Consider the following 14047-nt stretch of genomic DNA (forward strand, 5'->3'; position numbering starts at 1 on the left):
CTTAGGTGGCTCAGTCGGTTAAGCATCTACCTTCAGCTCAGGTCATGATCCTGGCGTCCTGGGATCAAGCCCCACATCAGGCTCCCTGTTCAGCAGAGATTCTGCTTTCCCCTCTGCACCCCCCCACCCCCCGCTGCTGCTCTCTCTCTCAAATAAATAAATAGAATCTTTAAAACAAATACAACATTACTCAGCAGTATGAAGTTACATAGTCAAAAGAAGTGTTGAAAATTGATCTAACCACAATTATGATTTAACTCTTGGGGCAGGATGCCTCGCAGAGATTGTAAGTGTGTGGTAGTAATGGTAAGATTTACAAAGCTTCAAATGGAAAAATGCAAGAAGTAGCCACATAGGCAGGTTATTTTGTGATAAGGAAGAAATACCAAAATAAATTGTAGAAGAATTGAAAGCCTTTGCCTTTATGAAGAAGGAAATGGGGGGAGCAGGGAACTGCCAGTTTACGAAGTAAAGCTATTTGGCTCTTTATGGAGAACACTGGTGAAAACAAAAATTAAGTTTTAAAATCAGAAGGACCCCATTTTTAATTGGATGGAGGGAAGAGGAGAAATAAGTTGGGTTTAAAATCAAGTATCATTTGCAGTAGAGACAAGATGTTCAGGCGATCAAAAATAAGAGACGGGAGCTCGGGAGGCGGCACAAGGTTTGGAACAGAGATTTTGTAATTATTTAGACTGGAAGAGAATTAGCTCTATAGGAAAAAAGGTGCCGAGCAATACAAGAGCGTTCTTGAAGACAAACATTGCCAAAGTGCCATGTGGAGTGTCAGGAGAGAAAAAGACTGCATTAACTGAACAGCAGAGAAAACCAAGGAAAATAGGAGTTTCAATAGGGTGGGAAGCAGAGTGATTAAGGTCAAGTATGCAGCGGGTCAAAGAGGCCCAGACCATTAGAATAAACAATGAAAAATTTCTAAAGAGGGTATTCTAATCTAAGGATTAAGTTGACACCCTAAAATAAGCCTTAAATAAAAAAAGGTTTTGGGTTTTAGAAGGATCTTGTATTTTTCCAGGACCCCATACAATGACTGTGACCCTGTTTTCAGTAAATACACAGTTGTCTTTCATGGTGACATAGGACAAACCCTGCATTAATAAGAAAGTGGATCTTAGGGCATATTGTCATTCCCATTCCCATACAAAGCTCTGTCCCTGTTTTTGTTTTTTTTTTTCCCCACACAAGGGCCGGCATTGTCTGTGTCAGAGACGAGCATTTGGACTAAAGTTCATGGCTTGGCTAGAATCTTCCTTTTGGCTGCATTTCCCAGGTGATCAGCTGCCTGTCATTGGCCGCGGTGTTATCGACATCCCAAACAAGAAGGAAACAAGAAAACAAACAAAACAGTGTGTCAAAGGCTACATTCAAAATACCAAATGTTATGTGAAATCGCATCGTAAGAAAGGTTTGACTATTTCATTTTGCTGAGTGGAATTGAGCGCTTGGCTTCAGGACTGAAAGTATAATGGGCAGCAAATGTTCCCTCATCTCTCATAAATGTTTTCTCTTTCTAGTATAAATTTGCCTATACACTCACATACCCCCCAAACAGAGGCAAGATGAACAGAAGGTCTAGTTTTGTATTTTTCAAAAGCCCACCGTGACTACTGAATTTTCCCATTTGCTTGTGTCTATTTTCCCATGTTGCTGCCTTCCAGACATTTCCACCTCAGACACATCAGAGGGACAAAGGGTTAAAAGAATGGTATTAATTTGGAATTCAAAAAGCTCACACAAGCCCACCCCAAACAGCCTGGTTAGCAAACATTTTTGTGCTGGTATATTGAGCAGTTTCCCACTGAAGTGTCAACCGAATTTACCCTTCAGGGGGCTGAGCAGGATTTCCCGAGCCTGCAGGGTCAGACTTTGTGGAGTGCTGCACTAGAATGCCCCACGGGGTCACTGTTACATGTCTGCTTTTCCACACAGATCATAGGAACTTTTGTGCAGCGGGGATAGCTGAAATGCCCTTCTAAAATGCGTATTTGGGGGAGAGGGAGGGGCTGGTCCGGACTCCTGGGAAAGCAGTGTACTCGGATGTCATCTGCTTCTTTCTCTGGGATACGGTCAGTCTGAGGTCTCTGGTTGGTTTGTCAGTCCAGTTGGATATTGTAGCCTTTTTAAAATGAGAAACGAGAATTCACTAGTCAATCCTTCTAAACCAGCAGCACAAGGATGGGTTAGTAATACCTGATATGGTTCCTTCCAGCCAGGAGGTAAAATGCATATTTTAAACACAAATGAAGGAATGATGAAATTGACATGGATTGATTAGAAATTTGCAAATATTTATGCTGCTTGATCAACAGTCCTGTGGGTAGAATGAGGATTCACCTGTGGGCAATGTATTCATAGTAACATCAACTCACACTTTCCTCGCTCATTAAAATGTCTTTCAAACAAAAAGTACAATGATGAGATTTAAATGTTATGGGAACATTTGAAGTCCGTCCACTTAGATCAGTCATAGGGCCACTGTGGAAATAAAAGACATTTTAGACTTTTCTAGAAATCTAGCCATGTTCCTCTCCAGTGTTTATGGAGGGTCTTCAGAGATGACTAGGGGTGAGGACAGAGTGCAGGACAAGAGGTTTATTTCCAACCCAAGTAACTCTCCTTCCTCTGCAGGTGTCCTGGTTTAGCAAGTATTCTCCTTATGAAAGGTTACTTGCTGGAGTTTATCTGATACAAGCTCTGAAATGCTGTCCCTTCAGCAATGGAAACTGTCAGATTCTTTATCAGGTGACCAGTTAAGCAGAAAAGAACTCCGTTGGAGAAGACGGTCACACCAAACCCAGAGAGAGAAATTTCTTAATGTGCTGTCTTAGAGCTGGGAGAGCAAGGTAAACAAGGAGGGGGAGAACTGGCATTTCCACGTGCCTGCTTTTTGCAGGGTACTCCTAAGTGCTTAAGAAATCATATCTTGCTTTAGCCTAACAAAATCCCCAGAAGACAGGCGGACTCCAAAATCCTCATCTTGGTCTACTAGGCCATAAGTGATCTTGCTCTTTGCCGCCTCTCTGGTCCCCACTTTCTTATCCTTTGCTGGCCCATTCTACCCAGCCACACAGCTCTCTTGACTGTCCTTTGAAGCCACCAAACAGGCTCCAGCTCCGGACGTCTGTGCACTGCTGTGATGTCTCCCTGTCTGGGTGCTCCTCCCCTGGATGAACAGCAAGGCGCCCCTCCCTCTCTCGTGTAGGCCTGCTCCCAAATGACCCTTCCTTATTTAAATAGCACCTCCCCCATGCTTATCCCTTCACCCTGCTTAATTTTCCTTCATAGCATTTGTAGTGGGTTGAACCATGTCCCCCCAAATTCAGGTCTACCCAGAACTTCAGAATGGGACCTTATTTGGAAATACGGTCTTTGCAGATGTAATCAACTAAGCCAAGGTCATACTGGATTAGTATGAACCCTAAATCTAATGTGACTGGTGTCCTCATAAAAAGAGGAGAGGACACACACAGATACACACTCAGGGAGGGTGCCATGTGGCTATGCAAGCAGAGATTGGAATGGTGCAGCTATAAGCCAAGGGACACCAAGGACGCAAACAACCACCAGAAGCTCGGAAGAGGCAAGAAAGGTTCTTTCCTAGAGCCTTGCCAACACACGGACTTCAGACTTCCAGCCTCCAGAACTGTGAGAGAATAAACTTCTGTCATTTTAAGCCATCCAGGTGGTGGTACTTTCTTTGTTACAGCAACCTGAGAAAACTAATACAGCTAAAATGAAAAACATAAGAAACAACAAGTGTTGGCGAGCATGTGGAGAAAAAGGAACCTTGTGCACTGTTGGTAGGGATGCCAACTGGTACAGTCGCTGTGAAAGACAGTATGGAGGCACCTCAAAAAATTAAAAATAGAACTACTCGACAGTCCAGGAATCACATTATCAGGTATTTACCTAAAAAATACCAAAACACTAATTCAAAGGGATACATGCACCCCTATGTTTATTGCAGCATTATCTACAATAGCTAAACTATGGAAGCAGCCCAAGTGTCCACCGACTGATGAATGGTGAGATATATATATATACACACACAATAAAATATTATTCAGCCATAAAAGAATGAAAGCTTGCTATTTGCAACAACATGGAGAGAGCTAGAGTATAATGCTAAGGAAATAAGTCAGGGAAAGACAAATACCATATGATCTCATTCATATGTGGAATTTAAGAAACAAAACAAATGAGCAAAGGGGGAAAAAAAAAGGGAGAGAGACAAACCAAGAAACAGACTCTTAACTATAGAGAAGAAACTGATGGTCACCAGAGGGGAGGTGTGGGGGGGGGGGCGGGAATTGGGGATGAGGATCGAAGAGTATACTTATCATGATGCAAAAATAAAATAAAATGATAAAAAAAGAACAGAAAACTCATACAGCATATGTCACCACCTGACAGTCTATATTTATTGGTTGGCTTGTCCTTAAGACATAGTCGTTAAGACAAGGCTTTTCTTGTTACTGCTGTTCATTGCTGTATTTCTAGTACCTAGAACGGTGCCTGGCATATTAGCAGCACATAGTAAATGTTTGTTGAATGACTGAGTGAAGAATGAATATTCCCATTTTGCAGAAGAAGAAACTGAGGCTCAGAAAGATTCCACTGAGTTCAAGGTCATCTAGTTAATAAATAGCAGAACTGGATTTTAGGCCTGCCTGACTCTAAAAATCATAACCTTAACCCCACTATTCAGGCTCTTACTACATTGCCAAGTTTTCTCTTTTAAAACCTACCAAAAGATACAGCAATCCTTTCAGCTATTTAGAGTCTGAAACAAAGTTCAAGCAAACAACTGGAATACACATGGAAGTTAATTCTTTGGGCGTTTGTTATTATCGCTTAGCTTTGACAGACACCAAACTCAATTCTTTTTGTGTTGGTTACAGTGGTCATGTCTCTCTCTCTTTTACTGAAAGCATACTAAGTTTTGTCAGATCAACTTCTCTCAAACTAATAGCAGTCCACTGACCACACAAATTCAGAAGTCCTTTCGCCTAGATGCCTTTTGTTAATTTGTGTACAGCTGGTCTGTGGAAGAAATATTAGTTCCATTAATGCTGAGTAAATACCCATTTTGTACACAGAATTTTACCTTACGTTGTTCATACAACTACATTTCTCTGTCTTCTTAACAGTACATTTTTCTTTGTCTTCTTAAATTCAAACCAAGAGTATAGGTAAGCTTTCTCCAAACTGAAATGTGTAATGATCTTGAGGTCTTATCTGGAATATACAAAGCACAAAATATCTTCACCAAATATGGCAAAAAGGAAGGAAGGAAGGAGGGAAGGAAGGAAGGAAGGAAGGGGAAGAGTTGTTTTGAAGTGATCCATTTCTAACGAGGGCATTGGAATCCCCAGTTTCACCTTTTGGCAAAGACTTCTTTCCTCCATTTCATTTTTGCTTGTTTGTTACTTTTAATTTCATTTCTAAAGCAAAGCAACACAAAGCCCTTACCATTCTTCTTGTGTTTTGGGAACATGGAGTTTCCCCGGTCACCAGTTACCAGTCAGTGTGTCTCCCCTGAAAACAGAATATAGAAAAAAAAATACTTTAAAAATTCATTTTGCCATCTCACCCCACAGCTTGGCAAAACTTTGGCAAAATAATAATGTCCAGATTGAGTAAGGATGGCAAGGAGGCGGCACACCCAGTCATTAGTGCAAAGTGGTCAAGTGCGTGGGTCAAGTGCAAAGTGGTCAAGACAGCTGGTTCAAATCTCAGCTCCCACATTTCCTGCCATGTGCCTGGGGACTGGGAGATGGAGAACAAGAAAAGCATCGATGTGCATCTAATTACTGCTTTGACTACACTGTCATCCCCACCATTCCTCTGGAATGGAAGCTGCTAATAGTTTCACATTGTTGGATGAGAACTAGAAACCAGTAACCAAATATACTTAGAACAGAAAGCATTAGGGGGAGAAACAAAACCTCGGGGATGAATTTACTTTGAAACAATTTTGCCAGATTATTTCAGTAGGTAACATGAGCATACCAATATGTTTTATTTTATAGAAAAATAGATGATTAAGTTCACATGCATACATTTAGGTATTCAGATACATCAATTTATTCAGAGGAACATTTAATTTTAGCATAAATTCAAAGAGGTTGAAAAGTGCTTAAATAGGAATTGTAAAGATCTACCGTGATTAGATGTCCTATCCACTGTCTTCCATTTTTCCATGTTCCCTGAAATGAAGTAGAAATCACCATTGCAAACTAGAAGGTGTGGCATCTTTGTTTTAGGGAGACAGGCATATAAGAATTGTGTGACAGCTCATCATTAAGCAAATTAATAATGTCCTAATAAATGTAACTGGGGCACATTGTGGCTGGATCAATTTTTCTGCAGCCTGCTTTGGAAACAGACTTTCTGGAGACCAGCAGGAGGCCTTGTCATTAATAACGGCTCCTCTTTACTTTCTTTCCTTCGGCTACGACTAATTTGAATAAAAATCTCATTTTTAAAACACTGGATTGAAGAAACAATATTTTTGAGGAAATAATAATTCCCTTCCCCTACCCCACTCTGAAGCAGACCAAAAAAATCTCTATTAGCACACAACAGCAGCTCCGTGAAAAGACCGGAATGCCTTTTGATTGTCTGCTTGGCTGACCAGCCAGATGTGGTGAGGGGCTGGACATGGTGAGACATTTTCCCAACTGTGATGCTTTTGAGTTCTCTCAAGCCGTAGAAATCTGGGCAGTTACAGAGCATTACTTCTTGGAGGAGCCCTACAGCAGAGTATAAGAGCCTACAGCAACCAGGACCCCACACTCCCATGGAAAGAACGGGAAAGAATTAATGACATGCTTTGGGTCGCTATGTATTCTAAGAACGGTCAGTGAAGTCTCCCTTGTTTTCTTTAGGAACCAACTGCTTGATTATAGGAATCTTTTCTATGATGCCATTTTATTGTGCTTAGAAAAAAATCCTAGCTGTTCTCAATTTGCATGACATCATTAGAACAACAACAGAGGGAATAGAGAGAGATCAATAAATAGTAACATAAGCATCCTACACAGCAGCCAACATTGTGAAAAGGGAAAACAAAATATAATACATTGCTTCCCCTTTCAACTATGGCCCAGCAAGTACTCTAAAAAGAATGCAAATATATAAATAGGGCCTCCCACCCACCTCCCAGTAACATGTATTATCTTAATGATTTCATGTTTAGGTGGTACCTTTCTCTGGAAGAGTTTGCATGAAAGAATATTTCCCAATTTCCCCATATGAAGTGGGTAAGACAGACCAGACAAACATGAAATCCTTAATCTTGAACATGACCACATAATTACAAGGTGGTCTCTTGTGGAAAATGGCTCCTTGGTGGAGGTGAATAAACTATTCTTAGCACAAAAGGCCAAATATCAGATCTGGAAGGATCACTTCTTAAGTGACACTCTGGTCCACGGGGGGAAAACCCACTATTTTTATTTTCTGGAAGGTCATCTCCAGTGTTGAGTGTATATTTTGGCTTGTGGTGTGCTGATACATTTAAAAAGTGTTTAAATACCTATGTTTTTGAAAACATACACATGGTACCAAATTCAAAAGATACAAAGGGGTTTACAGGGAAAAGTCCCTATCCCATTCCCATGCTCCAGGGTTAAAGCACTATTATCCATTTCTTATATTACCTTCTAGAAAAATTCCTATGTACACTAGGAAATACATGTCTTGAACCTTGTTTGGGATGGATTTTTTTTTCCACTTATACTTTATCTTGGATATGGTTCCACATCGGTACATAAAACAGGCTTTGATATATCTAACACATTACTGAAGGACATCTTATAAATAAATGATAAAAGTGTTTGAGTTTTACCTTAAGGACACCAGGAGTTGTTTTTTTTTAAATACCTATATTGAAATACAATGTACACACCATAAAATTCATCCATTTGAAGTGTACAATTAAATGATCTTTGGTACATTTACTGACTTGTGCGAACATCACTACAATCCAATTTTTGAACATTTCCATCTCCCCGGTAAGACCCCTCCCACCTGTTTACAGTTACTCTCCGTTCCTAATCCCAGACCCAGGAAACCACTAATCTATGTGTCTACAGGTATTCCTTTTCTGGATGTTTCATATAAATGGAATCATAGTGTGCTCATTGTAACTGGCTTCTTCCGCTTAATATAATGTGTTCGAGGTTCAACCATGTCATGACGTGTATCAGTAGTTTATTCCTTTTTATGGCTTAATAATATTCTGTTGTATGGATATAACACCTAGTGTTTATCCATTCACTGGTGACAGACATTTCGAGTGTTTCCAGTTTGGGGCTACTGTGAATGCTGCCACTCTGACCACGCACGAGTGAGTTTTGTGTGAACATATGCTTTCATTTCTCCTCCGTAGATGCCTAGGAATGGAATGGCTGGGTCATATGGTAGGTGTATGTTTATCTTTTTAAATACCTGCCAAACTATTTTACAAAGTGGTTGCACCATTTTACATTTTCACCAGCAACACATGAGGATTCACTGGAATCTTCGATTTGGCTACTAGAAGTAGGCTTTGCCTTTAAACTGTAGGTTGGTTTAGAGCCTCTTATGGGTTGAATTGTGGGCCCCCTCCCCCCCCACAAAAAAAAAGATGTTTAAGCCCTAACCTCCAGTACCTGTAAACATGACCTTATTTGGAAATAGGATCTTTGCAGATGGTCGGGTTAGGATGAGGTCATTAGAGAGAGCTCTAATCCAATACAACTGTGTCCTTATAAAAAAGGGAAATTAAACACAGAGCCAGATACTCAGAAAAGGAAGACATGGTGAAGACTCAGGAAGAACATCACCTACAAGCCAAGGATCACCTGGGGGGCTCCCAGAAGCAAGGAGAGATTTCGGGAACAGATTCTCCCTCAGAGCCCTCAGAAGGAACCAACCCTGCTGATGCCTTGATCTTGGACTTCTAGGGTCCAGAACTGAGACAGTAAAGGTCTGTTATTTAAGCCCCCCTGCCCCATTTGGTGGTATTTGTCATGGCAGCCCTAGCAAACTAATATAGGTGGTCAACTCTCCAGCTGTAGAATGAGATACAGTGTGTTTAAAAAAATCTATAATCAGAGCAGTGAATAAATTGTATCTTCTAAGAAATAACTAGGGAAAAAATAACCGTGAAACTGTCTCTAGAAACCATCTCCTTTACCCAGTAACTACAGAGCTGTCTGATTTATGGCCAGCCTTATTACATAAATTGTCTCTTTCTAGACCTTGAACAATGCTGGGCCTGAGTGTAATTATAGTTACAGGGGCCTCTTGAGTAAAGCGAGATTGTGACCATATGCGGTGATTAGCCCACTTACCGAGGGGAAAAGGAAAGATTTAAGTCATTTCAGTTTTTAGGATACTTTCGTTTACTGATTCTACCATGGAAACCAAAACTCTCACTTTTTGTCTTCCTTTTGCTGTCCATTTATGTAGGTAATAATATGAGGGAAAACACTTATTTTTCCCATAGTGGGCATGAGGATCCCCTGGTGTTAGAATGTATATTCCATTAACTCCTCCAAATCTGCTGTCCACCTTCCTCCACTCTGCTCCATGCTGCAAGCTGACCCATGAGACCAAATTAATTGGCCCCCACCTTGCTGACCTCTGGCAGGGTTCACTAATTGGAACACTGGGGAGGGAGCAAGGGATGCAGAAAGGACAGGTACGTGTGAGGTCGGGGCCCTCGTTCTCCTGCTCCCTCCCTCTCTGGCCACTGCTGGGTGGTTGTGCCTCCCAAAGGCCTCAGCTCTCATCAGTCTGCCCTCTCTCTGGGTTCTGGGAACTGCTCCTTGCCCTTGCCTCAGGGTTCTTAAGAGTATATAGTACCCATGTCTTGCTGCTTAACAAATTACCACAAACTCAGGGGCTTAAAAGAACACACACTTACTATCTCATATTGTCTTCGTCCAGTTGGGCTGCCCTAACAAGGCGCCGCAGAGTGGGCACTTACAAACAACAGAACTTTCCTTCTCACCATTCCGGAGGCTGGGAAGTCTGAGATCCGAGTGTTGGCACGGTCAGGTGAGGATCCTCTTCCAGCTGCGGAGAGCTGCCTTCTCTTGGTGCCCTCACGTGGCAGGAAGAGGGCAAGGGAGCTCTCCGGGTGTCTCTTATGAGGGCCCTAATCCCATTCATGAGCACTCCACCATCATGACCCAATCACCTTGGGAAGGCCCCACCTCCTAATACTGTCACATCGGGTGAGGATTTCACCATACGAATTTGGGGAGGGGGTTCACAAACGTGCAGGCTATAAGGCAGAGTTCCTAGGAGTCAGGAGTCTGGGCATGGCTTAGCTGGGTGCTCTGCCCAGGGTCTCAAAAGGCAACAACTTAGGTGTGGGCCTGGCGGCACTCTTTTCTAGAAGGTAGGGTTTTCTTATTGGTGGAATTCAATTTCTTGCAGTTGTTGGACTGAGGTTCCTGCTTTCTTGCTGGCTGTCAGCAGAGGGCTGCTTTCAGCTCTTAGAGGTCACCCATACCTCCCTCCCACATGACCCTTTGACAACAGGGCAGGTCACGTCCTCAGGGCCAGTGGGGGGCTCTCTCCTCTGGTCTACCATGATGTAGGAGTCTTGCACAGCGACTTAATCACCGGAGTGACATCCATCACATCTGCTGTATTCCTTTGGCTACGAGCAATTCACAGGGTCTGCCCACATTCAAAGGCAGATTTGACAAGGCTGTGACTCATTGGAGGTCATCCTAGAATTCCGCCTGCCATTGGGTAGCAAGGCAGTTCACTCTTCCTACCCTGGAGTTGTTTTCCTGAAACTCTGCCTATGCCTTTGTAAATGGTCCCTCAATTAAATTCTCCTCAGATTACCCCATTGGAAAGTTCCATCTGTTCCTTCCAGGACCCTTATGATACAATCCCTCTGCAAGTGGCTTGCTTTGGGAATGTGCTTTCCCGAGTCTTCTGTGAGCTGGGACCAGCTGCTGGCTAACCTTGAGGGAGCTGAGACAGAGCTAAAGTGCCTAGCATGGCACAGGAAAGAGCGTCCATGGTTTCCACTTGGCTGCAGTCGGGGAGAATGATGAGGGGAAGAGCAGATGACTAACGGGGAGGTGGGGGATGAAATGCCGAGTGGTATGCAACTAAACCCTCTCACAGCCCATAGAACGTACATTGCTCACTCCTGCCTCAGGTGGGCATCTTCTCTCAGCGGAGCGGAAGGAAGGGCAGAGTCCTGCTTGGAAGTGGGTTTGGAGCACGAATACAGCATGCCTGCATTCTGGGGCCTATCTGGGCCGTGTGGCACCGGAACTCCCGTGACACCAGAAGCCATACTACTTCCCATCAGCACTTGCAAAACTCATCTATTTATGGTCTTCATAAAATTTTTGACTTTCTTTTCCCCCCAATTATTTCGCTGTAGAACATTCATTTCCATACTTTTTAAAGACATTTTTTCTTGTTAAAAAGTTCCCATGTTCCTAGAGCACTCGGCACCATGCAGAGGGAGACCCTATCCGAAGCTTGAAATCTCACCCTGTGACTAAGCATTCCGCATCTGAGATCATTTCCTTCACTGCCATGCACAGTCATCCTGTGGTCTATCTTCATAGGACCCAAGGCCAGAGAAGTAACACTAGAATATAAGCAGCCTGAACAAGGGAATGGTTCCCATCTTGCCTATTCAAGTGAGTATTTGAGAGATGTGGAAGCATCATCTCAAAGCCCACTGAACTGCTTCCTGAAGACAAACTCCTGTGAGTCACCAGGGCCATTCCCAGAGGCAGCATGAACAGTGGTCTTCAAAACGTAGTCTCCAGACAAGCAGCCCCAACATCCCCTGGGGCACTTAGGAGAAATGCTTTGTTGGGCCCCACAGACCTACTGGATCAGCAACCCTGCAGGTGCGGCCCAGCGATCTATGGTTCAACAAGCCCTCCAGGTGATACTGATAGATACTACAGTTTGAGAACCTCGGGCTGGAGGCAGGATTAAGGACCTAGTCACTTTCACTTGTGTGTTTAAAGGTAGCGCCCTTTAAGAGCAGAGAGAGAGGGAAAAAGAGAATTCATCTCATTCCTCCTAGCTGAGAAGCAGCCGTGTGATGGCACCTATTTAAAAATCAGCTCTCCAGGGTGTGGAGTGTGGGAGACACAGGCCCTGCTTTGTAGTAGTTGCCAATTTCCGCGGTGTAAATACCGCCACGGCAGCCGATTTCTAGCCACCAACGTGAGGTCTCGGAATGCAGGGTCTTGTCATCTGACACAAACAAGTTCCACTACTTGGTCAGATTAGGGAGGGGACCTGTAATTCGGCCCTTGGTAAATCCAGTCCTTCTCCCCAGGGTTGTTTATCAGGCTGGAAAATTCCCTTAGATCAGGGTTTCTCAATCTTAGTGCAGCTGACCTTTGGACTGGCTAATTCTTTGCCCGGGGCATTGTACGAGGGAGCAGTATCCCCACCTCTACTCATTAGATGCCCGCAGTGCCCCCACCTTAAGAAAAACTGCCTTAGATTGACCTTAATCATTCCCAGTTCTTTAGGGGGATCTTTTCTTATACATCCACCCTTCAGGCTATTCTAATTCCATCCCCCCAACTCCAAGGCTGGCAGCTTTCTTTCCTCTGCTAACTCTACCCAGGCATGGACGTGACTTTGCAACCAGCTGCCGGTCTTGGCTCATTATTCCTTCTGCTTCTTCTCATGATGGCTCTGCCCTGTGGTCCAGATCCTGGTTCTGCCATCAGCAACTTTCAGGCAGAAAGGATGGGGTGCTTTCCCAGCAGCTGGACAAGCACTTCTACCTGTCACCATTTTCTTGTTCTTCCTTCATCGTTCCTGGGCAATTCGACATCACTCTTCCTTCTCACCAGACTAGGAAGTAAAATGATTTCTTTGCCTCTCATCTCCTTCTCCTTCTTTACTGTCTGCTTTAAACAGTCACAAATGAGTTTTATCTCCGTATAACGTAAAAGCCCTTCCAGTCTGTTAGATATTTCATAGTACTTGCCAAGCACCCCTGCCCTCTGCAAATAGACCTAAGTGAACAAAATCAGGAAGATTTCCTCAGCCTCTAACATTTAAAAATCATTATTAACCAGTTACACAGCAAGAGTGAGGAAGGCAAGTACACCTGATGCTCTCTCTGTGACAGAGAGAGCATCAGTACCTGGAAAAGTAAGGTTCCTTGCTCAGGGCTACGTGGAACATCGGGTAGAAGGGACAAGCCCATGGCAGGTGCTGCCGAGAGTCACCACGCAACGCCATGTCCTCTCCACAGCCAGTTACTTCTCCAGTCCTGTCCCCCGAGCTTCCATGGCAGAACTGGAGTTCAACAGTTTCCGTTCAGCTGGTCCAGATATTGAAAGGCTCATCGTCTAAGGGGTTGAAGATACAGGAAGCTATTTTTAAAAGGCATTTTTTAAAATGACCATTTTTTCCCTCTTTTTAACTATGTACTTTAGAAACTGGAGGTTGAGACCGATGACCTCTGATAATTCTTCCCAATTTAGAATTCCTAGAGTTCAAATGCTACTCTTAAACATATTTTAAATGCCACGACTCAAAAAAATCAGATTAGCCAATAGTGCGATGTTTTCTATTTGAAACATTTCTCATATTGTCTCCAGTTATTGCCTCTAATTTCTCTTTTGCTGGTCCTTTCCCACAGAAAGGGGGGATAATCTGTATGTTATTCATTCATTCTGAGGATCAAAACAATGTAGCAGGAATGGAGCCAGGTGATGGGTATACAAGGAGCTTCCAACCCCATAAAAAAGAAAGACATGGAAACAGATCACTACAGAAAGGTGTAAGGACGCAACCACAGCAAAGGGCCAGAGATGTTGCAGGAGTTCAGAGCAGGGACCTGAGGATGGGGCCAAGGAAGCCCTCAAGGACAATGTGAGCAGGAGTTACAGAGCAGGAAAAAGAGGGGAGGCATGGAGGCAAGAAAAGGGATGGTGAATGCAGTCCAGAGTTGTTCTAACGATGTCAGAGGCAGGAGGTGCCAGAGATGAGGCGTGTGCAGATCAGTGAAGGAGCC

The 14047-nt window shown here is 43.4% G+C and overlaps 1 protein-coding gene across 2 annotated transcripts in view; it reads right to left on the minus strand.

Annotated features, from left to right (window-relative positions):
* Positions 1-2794: 2794 nt before the first annotated feature.
* LOC145716730 (uncharacterized) overlaps positions 2795-14047 on the minus strand; it is a 70081-nt gene continuing 58828 nt past the window's right edge. The window contains exons 5-6 of one of the 2 annotated variants that reach the window (XM_081801062.1): positions 5491-5556; positions 2795-5256 (exon numbers count right to left, since the gene is read on the minus strand). In XM_081801062.1, the coding sequence (XP_081657188.1) occupies positions 5529-5556 (28 nt within the window). In that variant the 3' untranslated portion in view covers positions 2795-5256; positions 5491-5528. Of the gene's footprint in view, positions 5257-5490; positions 5557-9864; positions 13380-14047 lie in introns of those variants that run through there. The other variant, XM_081801063.1, reaches the window with a different exon arrangement.

The sequence above is a fragment of the Leptonychotes weddellii genome, chromosome 13, assembly GCF_054177405.1.
Source record: "Leptonychotes weddellii isolate Sample4059 chromosome 13, ASM5417740v2, whole genome shotgun sequence".
Lineage (NCBI taxonomy): Eukaryota > Metazoa > Chordata > Mammalia > Carnivora > Phocidae > Leptonychotes > Leptonychotes weddellii.